Source organism: Mastigoproctus giganteus, chromosome 12, assembly GCF_048544385.1.
Source record: "Mastigoproctus giganteus isolate SK-2022 chromosome 12, ASM4854438v1, whole genome shotgun sequence".
NCBI classification, from domain to species: domain Eukaryota; kingdom Metazoa; phylum Arthropoda; class Arachnida; order Uropygi; family Thelyphonidae; genus Mastigoproctus; species Mastigoproctus giganteus.
Genome location: NC_143586.1, coordinates 87,892,709 through 87,919,866, shown reverse-complemented (window position 1 = coordinate 87,919,866; position 27,158 = coordinate 87,892,709). Strand labels below are relative to the sequence as shown.

Genomic DNA, 27,158 nt, shown 5'->3' with positions numbered 1-27,158 from the left:
TTGATCTAATTAAAAAAAGAGAGAATCTGAAGAGCCACACTTCATCTCAACCTGGGAGGAGGGGGAGTTTTTTAAGAAGTGGAATAGAGTGGGAAGGTGTTTTATTTTAAAAATATATATTTTGAAATATTATTTATTAGTACTGAAAAAAATGTAACGCACATCCAATTAGGTATGAATTAATATGACTTTCGTGCTGAACTTCTTGAGTGAGTCTCTCAACATCAGCCGAGTATGCCGTAATTTTCATCTTTAAATATGCTGAGAGACTCACATTATTCAGACGGTTTCTTGATTTATTTTTAATATAGTTCATGTTCGAAAATATTTGCCCGCAGAAATTCATCAAACCAAAAACTGAGAAGTCCAAACGCAAATATTTTAAAATTTATATACGTGTCCAGTAAGCTATTCCACGCATCACACACAATGTGGTCTTGCTTTTTCAACTTGTCTATCACTGTCCATTTGTGTAGAATTGCAACTTTTGCTTATCCAAATCCTCAATTTCAATTTTAAGGCATTTTAGTCTTGCACTTCACATGTTCTTGATTTTTAAGTCCTCTAACTCCATTTAAAATTGTGCTTTATGTGGGCTAAAAGTTAAAGATCTGCAGTTACATGCTCAAAGAGCCTCACGTGGCTGGCAAGCCACAGGGTCCCCTGTGGTAATCAATGGACACTGCTCTTCATGGACTAATGTTATTAGTGGTGTCCCCCATGGTTCGATGTTGGTCCCATTGTTGTTTTGTATATTTATCAATGATATTGATAAAGGTATATCAAGCTTAATGTCAAAGTTTGCAGATGATACAAAGGTTGGCTGGGTTGTTAACAGTATACTACTTCAACAGAATCCGGAAAAGTTGGGCAGATGAGCTGAGAAGTGGCAACTGAAGTTTAACATTGACAAATGCAAAATACTGCATATGGGTAGCAGAAACCCCAGAGAAATGTGCCAACTGGGTGGTGTTGCACTCAGGGTAGTGGAGAATGAAAGAGACTTGCAGGTAATTGTGCAGTCAGATGTTTCTGAGCAATGCAGACAGGCTGGCAGAGTAGGTCATGGGGTCTTGTCGATGATATACAGGAATTTTGCTAACAGGGATAAGGAGGTGATTATCCCCTTATATAAGGCAATAGACAGGCCACACCTTGAGTACTGTGTACAGCTCTAGAAGCATCATTTTAGGAAGGATGTAGAGTTGCTAGAACGTGTACGGAGAAGGGCTACAAGACTAGTGAGGGGAACAAAGGGATGCTCTTGCAAAGAAAGGCTTGAGTTCTGCAAATTGCAGCATCTGGAGACTAGAGACATTTGAGGTGATCTGATTGAGATGTATAAGGGCTTGAATGGATTGAGCAGCCTCAATGCTGATGAGATTCTTCCTCTTGCTCAGATTACAAACCTGAGGAGGCATAAACTGAGGAAAGACAGTTGTCAAACAGATGTGTGGAAATTTGCCTTTAGCTGGTGGGTTGTTGATTGCTGGAACAAACTTCCATCTGTTGTGGAAGTTGATAGCTTAAATAAATTCAAGGAAGAAGTGGACTAACTTTGGAGCAAATGGATGGGTGAAATGGGAATTGTTTTTTTTTTTTTTTTGGCTGATGCTGTATAAGCTTGCTTTCTTGCATCATATGCCTCTACTAATGCTAATGATATTACATTAAGGCAGCGGTTCCCAACCTTTTTTGACTTGCGAATCCCTTTCAATGTAATATTTTTTATTGGGAACCCCTTTCAACACAATATTTTTAATGCAACCCACTAAGCCTATATTAACCTATATTAGTGTATATTACCTATATCTATACTATTTTCTGAAATCGTATAATATTTCTGAATTTTTATTATAAAATATTTCCAGTACTACGTTTTTATAAGCAACACTGCATAATAATAAAAATTATTATTAAGTATTATTTATGCTTTGTAAAACAGTTATTAATCAATCCAAACTGGATTTCGAACATGGCTAAGGGTAGAAAACTTGCTTCTTGTCCAAGTGGTAGCCGAGCATTCTGGTCTCTTGACAGAGCTATTGGCTGCAATTTTTGCTCATCTCTGTCAAAACCAGATGGTTCTGTTGCCACATCAACCAAAGGTAAAGCTGACCTGCTAGCATCTTATTTTTCTTCCAACTCATGTTTTGATAATCTTGGTAAATCACCTCAAATCGTTCTCTGTACACTCCATTCAATGCCTCCTCTGGTTTTCTGTTAAAATGATGTCAGAAGTATTTTGATGAATCTGATGGTATTTCTATACTTGTTCTCAAAACCTGTGCTCCTGAACTTACTCCTGTTTTGTGTCGTATTGTTTCACTTTCTTATTCCAAAAGTGTTTTTCCTTCTGCTTGGAAATTTGCTCATATCCAGCCAATTCCTAAAAAGGGTCACAAATCCCTTCCATCCAATTATCATCCCATTGTGATTACTTCTACTCTTTCCAAAGTAATCAAGAAATCAATTAACTGCCAACTCTTAAACTATCTGTAATCTTTCATCTGATCAACAATCGCCAGTATGGATTCCGTCAGTGTCATTCCACTGGTGATACCCTGGTTCATGTTGTCCATCTATGGACAAATTCAATGGAAACATTTGGTGAAACTTAAGCCTTTGCTTTTGACATTTCAAAGGCTTTTGGTCGTGTTTGGCATAAAGGTCTTCTAAATAAGCTTCCGTCCTATGGTTTACCATCTGTTCTTTGTAATTGGATATCCAGTTTTCTCTCTGACCTCTCACTGTGGGTGATGGTAGACGGCTCTCTGTCTTCTAATTTCTCCACTAATGCTGGTGTTCCCCAAGGTTCAGTTCTTTCTCCACACTTTTCCTCTTGTATATTAATGACCTTCTTCCATTGATCGGAAATGCTATCCATAGTTTTGCCGATGATTAGGAAACCTCTATTAGGAAAAACTTTTTTTTTTTTTTTTTTTTTACTTTTGCCTTCATGGTACATGTTCTTCACTTCATAACAAGTTATTGAAAGTGATGAGTAGTCCTTGTTATTGCACTGATAATTGACCCTTCCATATTGGATGTTATTGTCATTTATTTAAAGTAAGATGATGCCATCCTGGCAGCTCTTTTTGTGCTACCACTATCCCATAAAAGGGAAGGCAGTTAAGTACCATATCACAACTATTTTGCTAACATGCCAAATTTTGTTATTTGTTTATCACTTTGGAATCTCCCATATTGATTCTTTATATCAGAACTATTTTGTCAAATTGGTGATAATTTAGTGTCTTCTTGTCCTCTGATGTCAGATGTAAGGTATCAACTCCAGAAGCTGTCTGAAGTTGATGCCTACTCTGAGTAAATGGCAGTAACACTTCTTATGCTGTTATTTAATGTAATACCAAAGAAACTCATTATGTGAAGGTAATGTGCACACCTTTTAAGAGATTGCCATTACAGCAAAAACTTTTTTGTAATACAAACTTTGACTTATTAGGTAGTGTAACAAATGATCTGTACCCTGCTTTCATTAATATATTTATTCTTTATGTAGGCAGGGAGCTATAAAGCTCTTTATTTTTAAAGTTTATACAATTGTTTATATAGTTTTATATAAATTTTTCAGCTAAAATTTCTCAGTTATGATGAACTAAGTCAGCGTATGGCCTTGTTAGATTCTGAGATGGAAAGAGAAATTGAAGAGCTGAGACGCCGTTACCAAGCAAAGAGGCAACCTATTTTAGATGCTATGGATGCTAAAAAGAAACGACAACAGAACTTCTGAATCATGATTGTGAGTTCAGACTCTTAGAATAACATAGGTTTTAGCCAGCCCCTTTGAACTGCCTTCTTAATAGAAGAAGAAGTTAGAAGAAGAAGAAGAAGAGCTGTACATTTAAAGATATCACTAATAAATGGAGTATCTCTAATCATAAAGTGAACTTTTGACAATGGATTTAATGCAATATTTTGTTGTTGTTTAGTCTTCTAAACCACATTTTATCTTATGGCTTATGAATTTTGAAATTTCTGACAGCTAGAGGATCATAATTTGCTTTTATCCCTTCACTAGTACTGTAGTTTTTATCAAATTTACATATTATTTACAATTATTTACTGGTGACCTAAAAAAATGACTGATTTGGACACCCAAGAGGATTCCACCCAAACTACAGACATTGAGAGCTGCCATGACCACTGGTACCTAAACTAGTCAGATTAAAAGCTACATGTATCTATTAACTATGTGCCACAGCTACAGGTGGATAGCAAATGCTTCTAAAGTAGAAGTTGTACCAGTAATTTTACATTATTTTCTTTCTGTAAGTACTTTATTTTACACCATGCAGTGGTATTTGCTCACATCATCATTTTGAATGAAAGTTTCATTGTATTTGTAAATTCTGCTTTACTATATTCTATTATGGTTTTCCATATTTTAGTGAAGATATTGGAAATTTAACAATTTTTGATTTTCTTTAAAGTGAAGCTCTAGTATTTAATACCTTTTTTTTTTTATTTAAATAATCATTGACTGGGAACCACATGCATGCCATTCTGAAGGTCCAGTTTTGTATAGCAATTTTTGAATGTGTCCAGTTAGATGACTTCCTGTGGTGAGTGGGCCTAGTCTCGTTTAGATAAGTTATGCTTTAGAAACCATTACATGTCAAGATCAAAACAAGTAGTATACAGAGACATAAGTATTGATTTCCTTCAAGTGAATGAACAGATTACTCAAATTGGCAGGGAGGTAGGGTGTATACAGGCTGCATGCTTATCTTTTCATAAACAGCTTATAACAAAAATAATAACATATGAAATTCATAAAACACAAAAAAGGGGTATTTCTGAATCTCAAGATACAGCTTTGAGGTTAATTTAAAAGTAAATGCTCAATATAAATAACATAATATTTTCATAATTATAATAGAGTAATTTCTATATAATTTTTTGTTTACTAATTTTAGATAAATGAGCATGCAGTTTTCAGTAGCTTGCCTTAGTATGTTCTTTCAGATATTTTTTCATTTAGTCATTTATTCAAAGAGCTCTCAGTGACTTTGTTTTTAATGCTTCCTTCTCATGTTATATATTTTGTACATTCTTTCCTTGTAATACTTGAGGAAAATACATGAATAACTTTTCCTAAATTTTGCTGAAGGTAGGACTGATGTAAAGTTGTGTTAAATGTTATATTGATGTGCACATAATCCTTGGAATATTTTCCAAAGTATGTGTGCATGCGTGTATATACACATACTTCATCAGATATGAGTTACTCTAAAGAAGAATTTTTAAAATATTTTGCAAAGGTTTTCGGCTAAAAGCAGAAAGAAGCAAGCTAATTCTGTGTGAAATTATTCAGCTAAATATAAATATTTCTTTCTTTATAAATCTCTAATGCTAAAATTTTTGCATGATAAAATTTCAAAGCCCTTTCTTTTATTTGGAAATTTATATTCTGTAAATGATATTTGTATTTATAACCAGAATGAGATAACCATCATGCTCAAATAAGTATAAAATTTATTTTTGTAATGTTATCGTGACTGCGTCCGTAATGAAAAAGTGTACAAATTTATGATGTGGAGTATAAAGTTTTAATCATATAGGAATATAAACAGGCTTTTAGATATAACTCCATATCAGTATTTAAAATGATATTAGCTTCAAATTTAAATTTTAGTAATAAAAAAAGTTATACTAAATGTATTTGTGGTAATTAATATTGCATTCACATTTAGTATGCACTGCTTTATTGCATAAATGTTTCACTACAGTGTTTTCTGTGAAGCTAGATTTTTAGTGAGAATTATCTAAAAATGAAAACTGAGTTGATCATATTAGAAATGTTGTGTTCACTAACAGTCATATTTTTTTAAAGGCACAGTAGGTTAGATTATAGTTAGTTATCCTTGTTTCATGAAAGTCTACTTCATTGGTCAAACAGAAAAGGCTGTTTATAAACAGATATATTTATTTATAATATATTTATACGAAAAGACTTGTATACCAACAAGGTGAGTTTCTTGTAATTATAATCTGCAGTTATCATACTGGAGTTTAACATATTCACCCAGCCATGCTATTTTGCATTGTCCATTCATCTTTTATTGTTCATTCAGTATCATATCTGTAATATATCTATTTAAACGTGTGTGTGTGTGTGTGTGTGTGTGTGTGTGTGTGTGTGTGTGTGTGTGTGTGTGTGTGTGTGTGTGTGTGTGTGTGTGTGTGTGTGTGTGTGTGTGTGTGTACTGTATATGTATAAATGCATGTTTTGTGTGCATGTGCGTGCATGCTTTCAATCAACAAAATTTGCAAATGCAAGCATGAGTCCTAATTTTTAACATTTTTCCTCCTAATGTAGTTATACCATAACAGCCTTTTTATTTTTGCAAATGTCATTCTTGCACAAAAAAGAAAAAAAATCCGAGAAATTAAAAGTTAGTAATATAACTTAGCAGAAATAAACTATCTAACATAAAGGGTCTCTAAGTTACCCTATATTTCCTTAATATATCTCCAAACTGGCCAGTTTCAGCCTTCAAAGATTCAGTTTTTATATAAACCAGTAATCGTTAAATAATAATTTACGTATACCTAGAAAACCATATAGGGTATGAAATTCATTAGAAAGTTAAGCAAGATTGTGCGCTTTGGAAAAATTCTCATTCATTAATATATTTATAGCAGTCTAGGCTGAAATATTTAAAACTGCTTGGTTAACTTACGATGTTGACAGAATTGCTTATGTTATTTTAAAAAGGCCCAATTTTTATACATGGTTTCTTTTATTAAAAGTATTAACTTATATTAAAAGTTTATTATCAAAGTAATAAACTAATGAACAATAGCTTTAGTTTCAATATTTATGTAAATAAATATTTCTATATAAATGCTTATTACAGGAAAAGAAGCACTGGATTTTTCTGAAAGCTAATGCTATTTTTTCTGTAACAAAACTGTTAAGAGAGTTCATTTTCTTTACACCAAATTAAAAATGTCTGTGGACATTGCTACCGTTAGTAAAATTTCAATAAAATGATAAGCATGGCTGGGTGGATAAATCAGTCAGGTAAAAATTGTTAGGATGTTATACAAATTGTTTATTATATTAGCATTCAGCATATATTATAAAAGAAGTAACCAATTCTTTTCTCTTACTGAGAATGGAAAATCATTCTGAAGCATTTGTTTTTGTATGTATTGGAAATTGTTTCTGTAAGGTGCCATTATATTAATTAGCTAATATTTCTACAAGCACCGTGAAATTTAATTCTCAGCCTTTAATAATAATCTGTTAATTTTATGTGATCATGTTTTATATTACTTATTTCAGTATAATTAGCTGCTGCATTTCCTTATCTTTTTTTTAGTGGAATTGTAAGCAAATGTAGCCATTTGCTTAAAACATAAAAAACACAAGTGGTGCAGTTTTATACATATATTTTTTTTTTCTTTTATATATATCAAAGTTACACAATTTGCTGATTGCAGTGGTAATCACTTGGGGGGGGGGGTATGTTGAAAGTAATACATTGATTGGTGATCCATAACTGGTGTTCTTTTTGGATATGATTGCCTTGTTGCTTTGCAGTAGTAAAATTGAAAATGTCTGTCTGTTAGACTAATTGAAATAGAATTAAGTCAAAATTATTTTGTAATTTCCATGTATTATACATATTATAACACACATTCACCATGATTCAATACAATACATATTGAATTTGGTGAATAAATATGATATTGTGAAATAAAGAACAAGTAGTGTAAACATGCCCAAGTTATTATTCCAAATGTAGTATAATCAGATGATCAATGTGATTTCCCTTTGGTGCAGCCACCATAGTCCTGTGCATGACCTGGGCCACAACTGCAAAATATTACTACATTTCTGTACCTACCAGCACTTTTAATTTAATCTGAAGTTTTTCAGTAATTGGGGGTATCTTCCAGTTTTCCAATAAGTTTAGATTTCTTCCTATTTTTAGTCGAGTTGGTGTTATTTTTAAAATATGGATTCTCCTCCAGTTATGCACCTAATGAATTTAATGGCATGCACTTAAAAGCTGATGTCAAATGGTCCTGCTCACATTTAGCCTGAGTATAGCAACTTTTAATTTAAATTCTGCGTTTACAGGCACTGTAATGTTAAATTATGTATATTGTATTTCCATTAGGGCTCTGCTAGTTAGTAGCATTGATTCAAATCAGGGTTTATACATTGTTTAATCAGAGCTGAAGCATCATCTCTTGTCATAAAAATGAATTTTGTGTTTGTACTTTAAAGTGTCACTAGTAAATGTTCTAGCATAATGTGGATTATAGTTAGCCAATCTCAGACATAATTCATGATAAAAATGACATCTCAGGCATAAGCGTTTTACAGTCCACATAATGTGCAAACTGGCCTCTGAACATATACTACATAATGATGCAGGGTAAAGTTTATACCTAGTTGAACAGATACACTATGACCAAAGTACGCTAAGATTTAAATATATATGTGTGTATGTATATATATATATATATATATATATATTAATAAATATGTTGGGGTGGGGAAAGGTTTATTGTGGTATTTTGTACAAAAATGGAATTTGTAGAAGATCCAGAAATAGTAGTGACCATATTAAGCCCTGTCATATTCTGCTATTTCCAACTCATTGGATGTTACTGCCATCCATGATCAAAACTTGAGGTGTCTCTATGCCACTCATTCTTTATTTCAAATCATACCTAGCAGCTTTCAAAAAGTACAGTATATGGAAATTGTACATTGATTTTGACTTAACATTTATTTGAAACTCATTCTTCCATAACCATTTAAACATGTTGTTCCCACTGTAGAAGCAAAATATTTAATAAAAAATCTAGTCATTTAGGAATGTAAACTTGTTAATCCGATCCTTTACTCCATCATTGCCATAATGCATTAATACTTGTATACCCTCCTTATGTGCTCTGAAAATCTTATATCAAACTGTTATATGAAGTGCTCGAGAATTATTTTTATTCTTAGATTGCATTCTTATTTCATTCACCCAGGTTTCAAGTTCTCTATATTAATAGATCTCATATGTGTTTGTAGGTTCACTCTTAGTTTATAGCATTTTTCTCACAAATTTCTGCCATGGCAGATTTTATCTCAGGACACGTGCACACATGCAAACACTTATGCAAACACTGAGGCTTTATATTCTGACTTTATCTTAATATATTATTAGTACTGTTGAAATTTGCACATTTTGCTATTGCAGCACTTTGTGCGTGTTAATATCTGAGTTTCCTTCCATATCATTTGACATTTCCTTGTGGAACTCCATTTTTATAGGAATAATTACATACTTGATCATAACACAAGAACACATATGTGTTCTTTAATCCTAGTCTCAGGTTACTTATTTTTGGGGTAGAGTTGGTTAAATTATTATAAAATATAAAAAATGCAAACTTTACAATTAAAAGTTAATACTGCAACTAAGTTTAGCTTATTGCATAACATAAATTTGAATTGCAAAATAGATTTGCACTACATTTGGTCAGCGATACTGAGATAGGAACACTTTCATACAAAAAATACATGCCTTGTTGGAAAATGGAGCTTCATTCATTGAATATATAAAATTAAACAGGTAAAAGGTTAAACTGTTATTTCTTCATATTTTTCTTTCCAGCAAGCAATAGATATGGGTGCTCATTTTACCTTGCACCAATATTGTATTCTTAAGTTACCTTGTTACACTAAATACATTTATAAACTATTGTATGTTTTCTTTATTTCTTTATCTCATCTTTTTTATTATCTTGTATTTTTATGCAATTTTTGCTATGATTCATATGAAAAGCTAATTGTTATTGATGTAGCTTAATAGACATTTTCCTTTTTTAAAAATAATTGCTGATAGGCTTCAGTATTAAACATCAGCCCATCCTTGAGATACCTTCTGTCTTCCTTGTCTCCCCCCCACAACGAAATATAAAAGAGATCTAGTGAATATTTTCACAGTTTAACGATGTTGACTATCACATATTTTGGCATTGTTTACTGATGCTTTCAGTTCCTTATGGTATCTGTTAACTGTTGTTTCAAGATTAAGGCTTTATTTATTTTTATTTTTTAAGGTATTTCCTAATTGTTTTGGGATCAAAGCTTCTTTTTTTTCTTTATCCTCCCCCTGTTTTGAATTACAAACACTCCATCTTTCTGTAATAATAAAATTCCAAATTTGCTTTTGCTTATAACCTTTGTGCCTTTGCTTATATTTAAATTCCATCCCATAAATAGATTTTTTTAAATGAAAAGCAAAAAAAAAAAAAACTTGCATTATTGACAATTTGTTTTGTTTTAAAACTTGTTATGATAATACTAATTATTTACTTCAAATTTAAATTTTAATTAAAGAAAAAAGCAATGTGGAACAGGCTATGTGCACTAACTAAATACAAAGATATGTCCCTTTTGATTCCATTGATGGATAAATACATATTGCAGACAGGATTCTATGACATTTTAAGAATCTGTTACCTCACTCTTTCATTAAGGGGAAAAAAACTATGTAAAGTTTTTTATCTACTAACATGTAAACACCTGTAAATAATATAACTATTTTTAGTAACTTAGGAGACCTTTAGGTTATATGTATGAGCATTTCATGTACAATTTAAACGTTTTTCTCTGCCTTTTGTGTTGTATTTGTTTTCAAAAAAAGAAAGATGTACTGTGTGATGTTGATGAGTTGTAAATGTTAAAATTAATGTTCGGCTTTATATCAGTAGGTGCTAAGAATGTAGAAAAAAAGATGTTTGTATATTTTCGCCCCTTGATTTTGTTATATATTGCTTTAGTTGATATTATAATACATATATTTATAAGTTGATAATGAAATTACTATTAATAGTAAAAGATCATTTAATAAAGATTTCTTATTTTTAATTTTTTTCTTTAAGTCATTATGGTTAGCTTTTCTTGGATGTAAAGCAAAATTTTGTTGTCTTTGTATTACTATTTTTTGCATAATTCATACTTGAAACAGCCAATATTAAAATGAATTTTGAACCTTGATATAATTTAGGAATTTATTTTTTTTAATGCATTTTTACCCATAACTACATAGGATCATTGCCTATAATGAATATATTAATAGCATTGAACAGTACTGAAAATATTAATGACAACATACATTAGTTATTAGTAATTGTAATGAATTTTCTCAGTTGTATTATATGTTATTGTTTGGTCATTGCTTTACACTTGTAATAATAGCAGATGATTTTTTTAAATTTTACTTCCTTTCTGTTATGCAAATATTTCATTTTATTCAAAAGTTTTTTGGTCAGTTTTTCTTTAATTATTATTTTTTAATTCTGAACTGTCACAATCCTTAATCATTCTTGTCACCTTATTGAAAACTGCATATCATCAATAAAAATTTATTCCTTACATAGGCACACTCTCACTGGAGAGTTCTTGAATTTTTAACAGAGAAACTGGATCAAACCTTATCTTGAAAGGTATACAAATTACCACTGGGTGAGCTGAGTAGCTTTAAAGTGCAAAAGAGTGAAAGAAAAAGAATTTGGTTACATCACACATCTAACAGGCTAAAACAAAGTATTTCTAATTTAAAATAACATTTTCATATTTATGATATTAATTGGTCTGTTAATTGAATAATGGATGATTTGTGTTATTATTTTCATATATACAGGGTGCTCCATGAAATAGACTTCAGGAGATTGTTAATTATATGATTTTGAATTAAAAATGTTATATGAGTATAACATTCCATTCTCAAGAGTCAAAACTGTGAGCAATTAAAGTTATACACGTTTTTTTTGGCTGAAAAGTGAATTAAATGGAAATCACAGGAAGTTGCACACAAGGGAAACTTTGGAATCACATCATCAATTCTGCAACTTACATATAGGAAAATGCTGAAGTAATGAAAAGTCAGCAGAAAAATGCAAGTTTGTATGAAAATTTGAGAGCCATTTTTAACAAACATCTAACAAGAAAAATGTAAGGATGTTGTGGTGGTATTTAACTAAAAATTACTCTAATTATGCCATAAAACAAAAATTACTGCCACCTACTGTAAACTATTTAACAAAATCAGAAATGCTTACATACACCTACCTACTGATCATTAAAATTATGAGTTTTTTATTATTATTTTTTCTCATTTCAGTCAAGTTCATGAATGTTGTTCATATATACATTTATTTGTTTTCCCATTGTAGACCTGCTTATTATTGAAGTTATGACCAGTATATAATTATGTTTATAGATAATGCTGACTGCTAAAAGAATAAAACACATAGGTTATGCATATGTTGCTATATTTTTCAACAACTTTTTAAGTATAATAAAGTGTTGAAAGAAACATAATGGGATGGAAATGGTAATTTCATATGAGTGAAAACTGGATAAAGCATCACTTTGCAAATATGAATATTTGATTTGCTTCTGGTTTGAAGAAAACCTCAATGTCCATGTTGAGCACATGTTCAAACACATCATTGCCCATCCAGTTGGTTCCTGTGTGAATTCCTACTCTCTGGCTGAATAAATAGTTCCTCTAGATATGAAGGGGGAGTGTAATCAAGTCCTTCCATTTCATATGTGAAGTTCAGAAGCAATAAAAAATATACAGCTGTTTTTGTGGATCATATTTTAACTATCATCACAACAAAAGATTATTATTAGTAGTGGCATATGATGCAAGAAAGCATTCACAAAAAAACCCCTCCCACATTACCTATCCATTCCCTCCAATAATTTATCTAGTTCTTCCTTGAATTTATTCCAATAATCAGCCACCTACTGGCTAAAGACAAATCTCTGCACATATATCCTGCAACCATCCTTCCTCAATTTAAATTTATTACCTCACATGTGTAGTCTCAGCAAGAGGAAGCATGCCATTAGCATTCAGCTAATGGCATGCTTCCTCTTCCTTATTCAATCAGAAAACCATGCAGGTACGTAGGCTCCAGACATTGCAATTTGTAGAACTGAAGCATTTCTTGGTAATATCACCCTTTCATTTCTTTCATCAATCTCATTGTCCTTCTCTGCACCCATTCCAGATGTACATCCTTCCTAAAGTGAGGCCTCCAGACCTGTGTGCAGTACTCTAGAAGCATCTAGAAGGTGATTATCCCATTGACTTATGCAATGAGATAATCACTTCCTTATTCCTGTTGACAAAGTTCATGTATATCTTAGACAAAACCCCATGAGCTGCCATGTTAGCCTGTCTGCATTGCTCAAAGAACTTCATATCTGACTCCACTACCCTGTGTGTAATACTGCACAGTTGGTATGTTACTCTGGGGGTTACTGCTACTCATATGCAGTACTTTGCATGTATCAATGTTAAACTTCAATTGCCATTTCTCAGCCCATCTACCTAACTTTTCTAGATCTTGTTGCAAATGTTATATGCTGTCATTAACCACCCTGCCAACCTTGCTATCATCTGCAAACTTGGACATTAAGCCTGATATGCCCTCATCAATATCATTGATAAATATAGAAAACAAAAATGGGCCCAACACCAAACCCTGGAGGACTCAACTAATAACATTAGTCCACGAAGAACAATGTCCATTGATTACCACACTGTCTTCTCGCTCTCAACCATCCCATTATCCATTAGCAGCAACTTGCCCTTAATGTCACACTGTTCCAATTTGTACAAGTCTTTTATGTGCAACAGTGTCAGATGCTTTCCTGAAATCCAAGTGCATGTATATGCTATCAAAATTATTTTTGGCATCCAGTTCCTTTGTGACCACATCATAGTATCCATTCAAATTGGTCAGACAAGATTTACCCTTAACAAACCCACAATGTGTCTGAACTATAACTGCAGTCTTGTCTAGATGATCCTGCATCACTTCTTTTACCAGTGACTCCATTATTTTCCTTGGAAGAGAAGTTAAACTAACAGGTCTGTAATTACTTGTGTCACCCTTTGATCCACTTTTGTGAAATGGGGATACATTCACACATCTCCAGTCTGCAGGGACCTCCCCTGAATCCAAGGATGCTCTCGTGATTATGGCTAAGGATTTGCTTGTTGTTTGTTTGGGGATTTATTAGGCGCATCGGCATCTGGGACCATAGTGTGCCAAGGGTTTGCTTACTTCCTCTGCTGCCTTTCTTAATATAATTGGATAGATCCCATCTACCCCAGGTGGATGCAATCTATCTAATCATTAACTACTCAGCCAACCTTTATATCATCTGCAACCTTAAGCATAAAGCCTGATGATATACCTTCATCAGCATCATTAATAAATATAGAAAACAACAGTGGACTAATCACTAAACCCTGGGTGCTCCACTAATAACATCAGTCCATGAAGAGTCCATTAATAACCACTGTCTTCTGCTCAACCATCCCTCTATCCAGAGCAGTAACTTGCCCTTAATTCCACACTGCTCTAATTTGTACAACAGTCTTTTATGTGCAGTAATATGAAAAATTTTTAATGAAATATAAATATATATCAAAATTATTTTTTGCATCCAGTTCCTTTGTTACTGCATCATAACATCCAATCAGATTGGTCAGCGAGATCACCCCTTAACAAATCTATGCTGTGACTGCAGTATAATTTAATTGCATTCCTTTCTAGACGGTCCTGCTTTACTTTAACCAATCACTCCATTATTTTCTCCAGAACAGAAGTTAAGCTAACAGATCTGTAACAAATGGAATATTTAAGTATTGTAGAATATCTAAAATTGTTTAGTCCATCCTCTTGTTTCTCACAGTAATGCAGAATGTGAATATGTTTTCAGTCCTGTCAAAGAGAACAGAATGGAATTTATATCATTGAAGAAAAATAAAGTGTTAGAGTTTCAGATTAAAAATGCAGAAAATTGGATTTTTTCTTTGAACAATTTTGGATGTGATTTCGTGAAGAAAGCTGCTGCTAGATGTTTTAATGTCACATTTCAAGTAGGTAGGTGAAAAAGCACATCTGGAATTTTGTATTTTACATGACAGGCATGTTTATTTTAGAAAAGTTTTAATAAAGATTTAGCCTTTAAAGCTTATACTGTTTTTTTTTAAATGAGAAAAGGTCCCGTGTGACAATACTATGTAATTAAATAAAATGTGGAGGGGGTCACTTTTATAACATATAAATAAAGCAAATAACCTTAAAGTATAGTTATTGCATATACAATGGTGTACATAATTTTCCCATAAAATTTGGAAGAAACATTACAAAATGCCATCCTGGTATATTGACAGAATTGTAGATCATTATTAAAATTTTTATGATAAAACTTTTAATACAGAAATAGAATCGTGTTCTTGTAGCATTTTCTACTCAGAATCACCTACTTAACAATCTCCTGAAGTTATCCTATCCCAGAACACCTGGAGTGTGCATGCGTGTGTGCATGCATATTTATAAGAGAATTAGGTATGCTGACAAAAATACGTGGATAGGCAAGTTTCTTCCTTCCTCACTCACAAAATGTAGTGTTTGTTTCTTGATGTTTTAGTCACATCACATTCTGTTATACTGGGTATAAGTTTGTAGTTAAGTATATTATCATTAAGAATATGCATTCATATTTTGTTCATTTTTTAATTAAAAACTTCATCATTCAATATTTTTTTAAAGATAGAACATACTTTTTGTTACTCACAAAAATTTAGTCAGTTATGTAATTTGGTGATTTTAAAATCTTAACAGGCACATATCACTTTTTTACCAGAGATTGGTTTTTACAATTTGAAGTAATTCCATTTAAGAAATTTTAGTAAATATAAAGATATCAACTGAATAGGATATGCAAATTTCTCCTCATTATACTGTAAAAGTAGTGTCAAAATATATGATATATTTTATAGTTTATAATCATGTACAAAGTTATATATAAATAAAATTTAAAAAAAAAAAAAAAAATATATATATATATATATATATATATATATTATACCCACTGTCTTCGTGGAATCCTTTTATATGCTTTCTGAAGTATGATGTATTCTAATATTTAGAGTGGCAATAAATATAATTGGATTACACATAATCTATGCTATCTTCATGATTCATCAGCTATAAATGATGGAAATATGCTTTTTTGAACTGTACTTAGCTTGTAGGCTTTGTAGCTTAAGCTGTTTATGATGATATATGTCTTCACTAGAATTCTAAAAATCTTTTCCGAAGTATATAACTTTTAGAAACTTCACTAACTAGTTGCAAAAATAGCTGCTAATCATGTAATTTTTATTATTAAAAATGCAAGTGAACATGTTATAAATAACTGTCATTAGTGAATCTTAATATGATTATTTATAGGACAATTCTTTTATGACATGGTTAGCAACAGTATATTTTAACTAATATCTAATTTATATCCATTCTTTTAAGGTGTATATATACCATATATATATATTGGAATCTTTCCCATAAAAACTCCTTTGTGGAAAAAGGAAAAGAGCCAGTAATTTTAGCATATTTTGAAATGTCAAGTGTTGGATGTCTTGCACACTATCACTTTGCCTTGCATTTATTCCTTCACAACTGATCTTATGGTAATGCTGTTGTACTAAGTATCAGCAAAACCTTACAAATAGGTTAACTTTTATACAATGTAATTAGGATCTTGCAGGAAATCGTAGACTGCAGTAAATTGTACAGTATGACTTATATTAAGCAGGAGATATGAGTATGCATGAGTTTGTTATTTTATTCTTAATCTAAAGTACTTCAGCTTTCTGCCCTCCACTTTTCCTTTCTTTTGTGAACTGAATTACACTTTATAATTGATCTGGGACCAAGCAATTTATTATATGTTTTAATAGTTGAAGACTTTTAATGAAGATAAAATACAGAAATAAACTTTGAATAATTATTTATTATTATTATTTTTTTTTTTTTTAGAAGTGCTGACAGAATTTGAACTTTCATGCTCCATACTTAATTTTAAAATGTCTGTTCTCATTTTTTTGTGACAAGATTTTATTAAACCAGATCACGCTGCTTCATAAATTTTCATTTAAATTGGAATCTGTTAATTGAGATCTGATGTTGTTTTACCTTTATCTGCGAAATTTATTGTATATTAAGCCAAATAACATAATTAAGTTGATGAGACATCTAGAAGACCTCAACAAATTACCACCTACTGAATCATGCATGGCTGTATACGTTGGTTTTGAAACTCTGCAAATTCAAACTGCAGAGAAGTTTTGATACTTTCAACATTCATACTAAAAAGGATTTTGCAATGAACTATATGCCACCTCATGAGTTTAAATATTTAAAAATTTAGTATAAAACTTCTTTTAAAGTGACTTATTCTTGTTTTAGTGGTGATCACCTGGGAATGCAGCATTAAAAATGCAATGAAACTTTTATAATAATTAAAATTTTGAATGGGCCTAAATTTATTATCCAAGGTGGTGGGGTTGGTAATTAAGGAGAAGCTATAGGAATAATAACCAGATAATCATCAAAAAATACTATTTTATACTTTAGTAACAACTTAACTATATTGTTGAATCCCCGTAATATGATATCAGTAACACTTGTAATGAGCAGCAAGAAATAATTACTGTTTGGAATCATACTAGATTTATTATATAAGAAAACTGTCCCTGGGAGTTTACAATTATATAAATGAGTGTAATTAGTTTTTTGATATGGTGAATCTATTGTGATTTCATGCAGTAAGGTGTTTATTTCTGAAGCAAAAAATTTAATCTTAAATATAGCAAAAGCCTAAAATGAAATCATAATACTTAAATTGCCTAAAATTTCATGTCATTGTCATTTAAGAGGAAAAATATTCTGTTATTTATATTGACCTCTCTCTCTCTCTCTCTTTCTCTTTCTCTCTCTCTCTCTCTCTCTCTCTCTCTCTCTCTCACACACACACACACACACACACACACACACACACACTTTGCTGTTTGTAAAATCAACATCATCACTTAAAATGAATCAAAGCTTCATCTGGCTGCTCATATCATAAACTAATTTTGCTATCACAGACACACTGTAAAAATCAGAACTTTAATAAAATAAAACAAAATTGTACAAATAAAATATATATAAACACAATTAAAATACAAAAGTTAAAAGTAATAAAACAAAGAATAGACTAAAAACAATAAAACAAGATCATAGAATAATGTAAAAGCAATAAAATATTATAATGCACATGGTCTTAATCTACTAATGTGTATTATGTTATTTTATGACTTTTAGTTTATATTCTCTGCTCATGTTTTTTCATATTTTAGTTTATTTTTTCTTTTATTGTTTTTATATTTTTAATTTTGTATTTTAATTGCATGTTTATATATATTTCATTTATACTGTTTTATTTTATTAAAGTTCTTGTTTCTACAGGTTGTTAGTGGCAACGAGATATGTTTGTGATATGCTTAATCCTGGTGTACAAGGACTTTTTTTCCCCAGTCTCCTGCTCTTCAATTTAAACCCCATCTTGGATAAAATCTGCTCCTCTAATTTATTGTCATTCTCTAATCCTCCACTATTTTGGAGGTTTGAAGAATGTATCTCCAAAATAGTGGAAACAACTCCTCTTAGTATCTTTTCATCACTTGCCAGTAATGGCAAAATTTTCATTAACATTCACAGAGTTTTTAAAATTTATTTCAAAATACTTCACTAAGGTTGAAGTTCTCCAGTTTTATTAGTTACTAGAAGGACTGTTAAACACATCCAGTATACTTTGAATTAGAATATATTTTTAATATATATTTGAAAGCTTACCTCTCTGATTTCAGTCAAGGTGCTGCTGAAATACCTCAAGGACCTATCCTCAAACCATTTCCATTCATTTAGATGACATTTCTTTGTTAATCATCCTGTACACTTCTAGAGGATAAAAAATTTAGTAATTCATTATTATTCTCCATTTCATTTAGAATTTTGTTTGCAGGAAAGTTGTTAATAAAAACATTTTGCAATTCTGGATAATTCTGAAATCCATTGTTGAACTTTTTAAAAATACAATGATGTCATGATCATGCTTGGGAGGAAAACAATACCTTTTGATTTTAAACTTATTTTAATGAAATAGGTTGGACAGCTGTGTCCAAATGAAGAAAAAAATCCGAAAATTCATTTGTTCTGTTTTTTTTTTTTTTTTTTTTTTTCTCTTCTTCCTCCATTTGTCTGATTCTTGATTTGCTGATTTAGCATTGAAGAATACTAGAAGTTTGTTCTGGGCGATCTATATTAATGACCAATAGTGCTATAACTCTTTCGTTGTTCTTTTCCTACTTTTAGATGTAAATGTGCACAATATACCACAGCACTTTTATACCAAAAGTTTTGTTTAATTCATCTTTTGCATTCACTGTCATTTATTATCGAAGCACTCTGCATATCATAAAAGTGATGTCATTGTTTTATGTATTTGTTTTTGGAAACCAGAAAGCTATCCAATACTTGCTTTAAAGTTTCCAAGCTATTTTCCTATTGATTTGACTTTAATCAGAGTTCCAACAATGAGATGTTGTTAGCCCTTTGCTTATTTAAACCAAGTTAAAATATAGTAATAGAGGCATGTGATGCAAGAAAGCAAGCGTGTATGAGCTTATGTAGCTAAAAAAAAAAAAAAAAAAAATTCACAAAACCATTCCATCTAAAAGTTTGTTCAGTTCCTCCTTGAATTTATTTAAGTTATCAACTTTCACGATGACAAATGAAGTTTGTTCCAGCAATTAACCACCGGCTGGCTAAAGGCAAATTTCCGCACATCTATTCTACAGCTGTTTTTCCTCAATTTGAATTTATGCTCCTTAGGTTTGTAATCTGAGCAAGTGGAAGAATCTCATCAGAATTCAGCTTGCTCAACCCATTCAAGGCCTTATACACCTCAATCAGATCACTTCACAGGTGCCTAGTCTCCAGCCGCTGCAGTTTGCAAAACTTAAGCCTCTCTTGGTGAGAGGACCCCTTCATTCCCCTCACCAATCTTATCCTTCTCTGTACACGCTCAAAGAAATCTACATCCTTCCTAAAATGAGGCCTCCAGACCTGTATGCAGTACTGAAGGCATGGCCTGACCATTGCCTTATACAAAGGGATAATCACTTCCTTTTCCCTGCTAGCAAAATTCCTGTATATCATTGACAAAACCCCATGACCTGCTCAGGCAAGCATGTCTGCATTGCTCAGAAAACTTCATATCTGATTGCACAATTACTCCCAGGTCTTTTTCATTTTCTACCACCCTAAGTGTAGTACCACACAGTTGGTATGTTTCTCTGGGGTTACTTTTACCCATATGCAGTACTTTGCATTTGTCAATGTTAAACTTCAGTTGCCACTTCTCAGCCCATCTGCCCAAATTTTCTAGATCCTGTTGCAGCAGCACACTGCCATTACTGTCATTGTTGACATCATCATTAATAGTAGTCTAATAACTAATCTTATTTACCCTTCAACTGTAGTATCCATTTTTTTTTTAATTCTCTATTCATCTTTGATTTGTGCCTTCTCCTGAAAGGTAATGTTTTGTAGACTCCTTTTATCAAAAATTTTAATAATGGTTCAGCAAAAACAAAACATTCAATGTCATTCTGTGCACTGTAAAAAGACTGAATGATCAAATCACTAATGTTTGTATGCAATCTACTCATTTCATTTATGAACACTATGGGGGGGACCTGTCACCAAATACGGAGGATCCGGAAAGGTCAGGGAATGACCACCGCATATCCCGGAGCAATATGGCCTTAGTTGCTAATGCTCCTAAAAACGAAAAATAACAAAAAATAACTATGGGGGGGGGGGTTAAAAAAATTGGTATTCACTCAGAAGTAGTTGTGATAGAAGGTTGAAATAAATACCATGTATTACACTTTTTTAATGTAGTTACCAGACAAAATGACATATTTTTGTACCTCATTAGCAACAGCAAAGTGTTTTCCACAAAGAAAGGACTTCAGGGAAGGAAAGACAAAGAAATCTGAGAGTGCAAGGTCGGGGGAATAAGCAGGATGCGGCAATATTTCAAACCACATTTTTGAGCATGCAAGGAATGCTCAGAAATGTGGGTGATTATTGTTGAGCAAGTGCACACCTTTTGACAGCTTTCTCCATCTTTTATAGCTGCATGTAGCTTTATGTAGAGGTTGGAATAATACTTTGCCATCACAGTACAGCCCATTTAAAGGTAATCAGTTAGTATTACACTTGCCGATCCCAAAAAAACTGGCAGTGTCACCTTGCCAGCACTGGGTTGTACCTTTGCCTTTTTGGGGCGGTGGTGATTCTGCATGCTTCCATGGTTTTGACATTTGTTTAGTTTTGGGATCATAGTGATGGATCCATGTTTCATCCATGGTAACTAGCCATAAGAAAAACTCCTCTTGCTTTTCCTGGCGTATCAACAACATTTTGTGTACACATTGTGCCCATTAGCAAAGGCACATGATGCAAGAAAGCAATCTTATATAGCATCAGCCAAAATAAAAAAAAAAAAAAAAAAAAAAAAAAGCACCCTTATTTCACACATCCACTCACTCCAAATATTTGTCAAGTTCTGCCTTGAATCTATTTAAGCTATCAACTTCTACAATGACAGATGGAAGTTTGTTCCAGCTATCAACCACCCGCTGGCCAAAAGCAAACTTCTGCACATCTATCCTACAAACGTCTTTCCTCAATTTGAATTTATGCCCTCTCAGGCGATTATTCTGAGCAGGAGGAAGAATCCTATCAGCATTGAGCATCCTCAAACCATTCAAGGCTTTATACACCTCTATCAGATCACCTCACAGGTGTCTAGTCTTTGGACACTGTAATTTGCAAAACTTAAGCCTTTCTTCGTAAGAGTAACCCTTTGTTCCATTCACTAATCTTGTTGCCCTTCTGTGTACTCGTTCCAACAGCTCTACATCCTTCTTAAAATGGGGCCTCCAGACCTGTATACAGTACTCAAGATGTGGTCTGACCATTGCCTTATACAAGGGGATAATCACCTCATCCCTGCTAGAAAAATTCCTGTATATCATTGACAAGACACCATGAGTTACTCTTGCTCACTATCTGCACTGTTCAGAAAACTTCATATCTGCCTGCACAATTACACCCAGGTCCTTTTCATTCTCTACCACTGTCAGTGTGGTACCACAGAGTTGAAACATTATTCTGGGATTACTGCTGCCCATATGTAGTACTTTACATTTGTCAATGTTAAATTTCATTTGCCACCTCTCAGCCCATCTGCTCAACTTTTCTAGATCCTGTTGTAGCAGTGTACTGTCATTAGTGTCATTAACAACCCTGCCAACCTTCGTATCGTCTGCAAACTTGAACATTAAGCCTAATATACCATCATCAATATCATTTATAAATACAGAAAACAATGGACCCAACATTGAACCCTGAGGAACTCCACTAATAACATTAGTCTACGAAGAGCAGTGTCCATTGATTACCACTTTGTCTTCTCCCACTCAACCACCCCTTTATCCATAGCAGCAATTTGCCTCCAGTGCCACACTGCTCCAATTTGTGCAGCAGTCTTCCATGTGCAACAGAGTATCAAAGGTTTTTCTAAGATCCAAATATATGATATTACAGTTATTCTTTACATCCAGTTCCTTTGTGACTACATCATAGTATCCAATCAAATTAGTCAGACAAGACTTCCCCTTAACAACAAACCCATGTTGTGTCTAAGCTATAACTGAAGTCTTGTCTAGATGATCCTGCAATGCTTCTTTAACTAGTGCCTCCATTAATTTTCCCTGAACAGAAGTTAAACTAACACGTCTGTAATTACCTGTGTCTGCCTTTGATCCTCCTTTGTGGATTGGGGTCACATTTGTACATCTCCAGTCCATGGGTACCTCCTCTGAGTCCAGGGAAGCTCTCATAATTATGGCCAAGGACTTGCTTGCTTACTTCCTTTGCTGCCTCCTTTAATATAACTGGATAGATTCCATCCACCACAGGTGCCTTTCTTCAACAATTTCTCCTCCACTTTACTGTCAGTTACTGCCAGAGTTGAATACACCTCTGGCATTCCCCTCCCTGAATAACTCCTCATGTGTGAATGTTGATGCAAAATATTCATTTAGTTTGTTAGCTTCCTGAGCAGGATCATCAACAGTTGAACCATCGATATCAAGTGGACCAATCTGATTCATCCCCTTCCTTCTAGAGTTTACATAAGTAAAGAACTCTTTGATGTTTTTCTTTGCATCCTTTGCCAAAGATTTCTCGTAATCTGCCTTTGCCTGCCTAACCTCCTTTGTAACTTGGTTACAGACCAGCTTATATCTATCATAGGCTTCTGTGTTACATATTAATTTGTATGTATCCCATTCATTTTTCTTCTCTGTCACATGTCTAATTAGTTCATCTGACATCCATTTAGGCCTAAATCTTGAACAATATTTCTTTTTTGGTATGAAAAGCCTAGTAGCTTCCAAGATTAATTCTTTGAATGCTTCCCATTTTGAATTTGCTGTTGGTAACATCATCAGTTGGTTCCACCGTATAGAATTTAAATACTGTCTCAGACCACCGTAGTCACCTTTATGAAAGCAAAAGCCCTTCCCTTTATCCTTGATGGTAGTTACCTCTTTGAGTAAATCCCACTTCAGCACACTGTGATCACTGCCATCTAGTGGTTCCTTTATCTGCAGATTCTTGATGCATGAAGAATCATTACTGATAATCAGATCAAGAGTATTACTCCCTCTAGTTGCCTCCCGAACATGCTGCTGTAGAAAACAGTCATCCACTAAATCCACAAAAGCCTTGCTAGTGTGTGAGTGACCAACCCACAAATTCTAGTCAATATCTGGGAAATCCCCCATTATAAGACACTCTAATTTACTGGCCCACTATTTCTCTGCACAATTGCTCATTATACTCATCAGATTCATCATAACACACAGCTACTCTCATTTTTCCTTTCCCAGTGCTTATGTCACACCAAACAGACTGAACATTGCATTGTCCACCAACATCAATTGGATGCACTTCCTTAGATTTTATATATGTTTCTTAACTAACAGCATAACCCCTACTCCCTTCCTGTCCTGTCTATCCTTTCTGTACACATTGCACTCCCCAAATTCCAGTTCTGCATTGCTTATGTCTGTGTGACACCATGTCTCTGATATCCCAACAATATCTGCCTTTGATGTCTTGACTAGCACCTAAAGCTCATCGAATTTATTAACTATACTCCTAGCATTGGTGTACATGCCAGTATACATGAACCTGTTTCTACTCTTAGTTACCCTAACACAGCCCATATATTTACTTGTTCCACTATGACTCCCAGCAGTTCTTACCATTCCTTCTTATGGTAAGGGGTCAGAAGTCTGGGAACCCATAAAGCAGACAATTTACTCATATGCAACTGTTGATGGATGTTCTTCACAGACCCTACACTAATTTGGAGCTCTGCAGTTAATTCTTTGATGCTAATACAGCAATTAGTGTGTCCATTTTTGCAACACACTTTTGTCACAGCAATTGTGTCCCAGAACTTCTTCACCATGCACTGAGATTCTTCCACTTTTGAATTGTTTATGCCGATGTGCAGCGACATGTAACCTGGGCAGTCTTCTCCCTAAACTGCAGCCATTTCTTCATGGATTGTTTTGGGCGTTTTCTATTGCAGAAACAGGAACTGAATCATTGATCTGTATTCCACTTTATCCATTGTGACACTTCACTTCATTCGGCATTGCAAAGAAGAGAAAAAATGAATTGTCAGATTGAAACCAAAATTTGTGTGGTTGCTATAGAGATTACAAGGTATCAAACAAAATATTTGATCATACTATCACGACTACTTCTGGGTGGATACAAATCTTTTTTGAACTCCCCTTGTGATACTGTGCAGCCTACCTGATGTTCTTTGTATTAATATTCATTACAACAATAATAGGTACATTTTGTATATAATCCATCTCTACTGATCTTAAGAGAGGATCCCTATGTGTTTTGTGTGGGCAGGGGGATGAGTCGGGTGAAGGTTAATCAGTTTCCTAAAATTTGTAATTTGGTGTGACACCATTAATTATTTGTGATCCAAACACAAAATATTAAAGAGAACAATAAAATTTATATGCAAGAAAAGGGTTATTATGATCATTGCATTGTAATTGAAAACATTCGTTTGGTATAATTATACCACTACTTAACATTTTTAGTTTGCATTATTGAAGAATTGAAGCTTTGTACTGTTGCTGATGAACTCATAGTAATTGTTTTTGGTGCATTTGATTTGAACTATCCAGGGAGGTTTTGGTTTTCCCTTAATTACCCAAGATTGATTTTTGTTTTTCACATAACTAATAAAAATATAACTGAATGAGAAAAGTGAAATCAAATTATCCATGAATTTGACTTACTTAAGTTTAAATATGTTTCACTATATTTAATCTTATTACAGCATTCAGAATGCAAATCAGATTTCTTTCTTTTATTAACTTATTCATAAAAGTATTGTATTACACATTCTTTTCCTATTCTCTATAGTTTCATACTAAATTTGTACCTATAATGGCCATAAACTTTATATCCTTTCCATATTCTGTCAAAAGATCTGATTTCTTATAATTTAAAAAAAAAAAAAAAAGAGAGATTATTAGAAATGGACTTTAAACAAAAGATGGTGAAATGGAAAGTAGCCTAATTAGTACAGTCTAATAGAACAATAAAACAGTTACTTTCAATCAAGAACCTGTTAATATACACTGCAGTAATGTGTTAGTTTTCAGTCAGAGCATTTGTAGCAGAATTTTTTAGTTTGTGATTTCTTTCTACAAGGCCAGTATTTGTTCATTGATTTTCTTTTCAAGTACATTTCTTGTCTGCAGTTTATTTATTCATTATCACCCTTGATAAATTCGTTTTTGCTGCAGTATCTCTTACTACTTGTGTAACTTTTGTATGCATCTTTTCTTGAACTAATTGGTTTGCCTTCAAGCAAGCAAATTTCAAACAGAAAGCTTGCACAAGTTTGTTCTGTATTTCCTTTGACATGTTATTTTTATTTAAGATACTACTAATGTTACCCATTTCTCTATTGTTTCAGAAACCATAGTTTCAAACTAGTCATTATTATTAGTGCAGGGAAGCAGACTTTTTTTTGCATCATATGAAAAAAAAATAAAAATAATGATATGATTATTCATACTGTTCTCATTCATGTAAGGTAACCATCCAATTCCACTTCAAACTTACCCCGATTCACTTCCTCTATCACATTGGAAAGCAACTTATTGCAACAGTAGACAACCTTCTACCCATAGGTGAACTGATGAGATCCAATCCTCTGTTATTCTCTGAGATTTTATCTTACTGATGATTTAAAGGTGCAGAAACGAAATGGTATATATTCAAAATGTGATCATCTAACCATCATCTAGTATAGAGGTATAATGACATTCTTCTTCCTACTAGCAAAGGTTGCGCCTCCGTAGCCAGGTGGGCAGGAACAGCAGTGCATAGCATACGCTTCTTGATTAGACCGGGGTTCGAGCCTGTGACCACCAAATACGGAGGATGCAGAAAGGTCAGGAAATGACCACCGCATATCCCCGGAGCAGTATGGCCTTAGTTGCTAATGCTCCTAAAAACCAAATAACAACTAGAAAAGGTCCTATAAATCATGGATAGGACACTGGGTGCCAAGTGTCTTTCTTGCCACCTGTTTACACTGATATGAAATGTAACATTTCATATCAGAATGCCTAAGTTTTTTTAATCATGAAGCTTTTGGCTCTTTTTTCCCCACAAACTTATATGTGACACCAGGATTTCTGTTCTCCTAGATGCTTAGCCTTACCTTTAAAAGCATTAAACTTTAGTTTCTGTTTTTCAAACCATATATGCACCTGATCCATGTCTTTTTGAAAACATAGCCTTGCTGAAATTGTTAACCAAAATTGAACATAAAATTTTCAAAACATCAGCAAACTCTGACAGCTTCCCTTTGCTACCCTCATCAGTATCATTTATGAAAATCAGAAATAGAAGGGGTCATTGCCAAGCCCTGAGGGACCTCACTTGTTACACTGGTCCACCCTGAAAACAGCCTCAGGATCTTAAAAGTAACTCCAACTTTTTCTAGTTTATATAGTAGCCTTCCATGCAGGATGTTATCAGAAACCTTAATAAAGTTTAGATAT

General features: G+C 33.0%; 1 protein-coding gene across 1 annotated transcript in view; it reads left to right on the top strand.

Moving 5' to 3' along the window:
• hpo (serine/threonine-protein kinase hippo) overlaps positions 1-3,847 on the top strand; it is a 185,335-nt gene extending 181,488 nt beyond the window's left edge. The window contains exon 11 of the mRNA XM_090386778.1: positions 3,596-3,847. Within this exon, the coding sequence (XP_090242904.1) occupies positions 3,596-3,754 (159 nt within the window). The 3' untranslated portion in view covers positions 3,755-3,847. The remainder of the gene's footprint in view (positions 1-3,595) is intronic.
• The last annotated feature ends 23,311 nt before the right edge of the window (positions 3,848-27,158 follow it).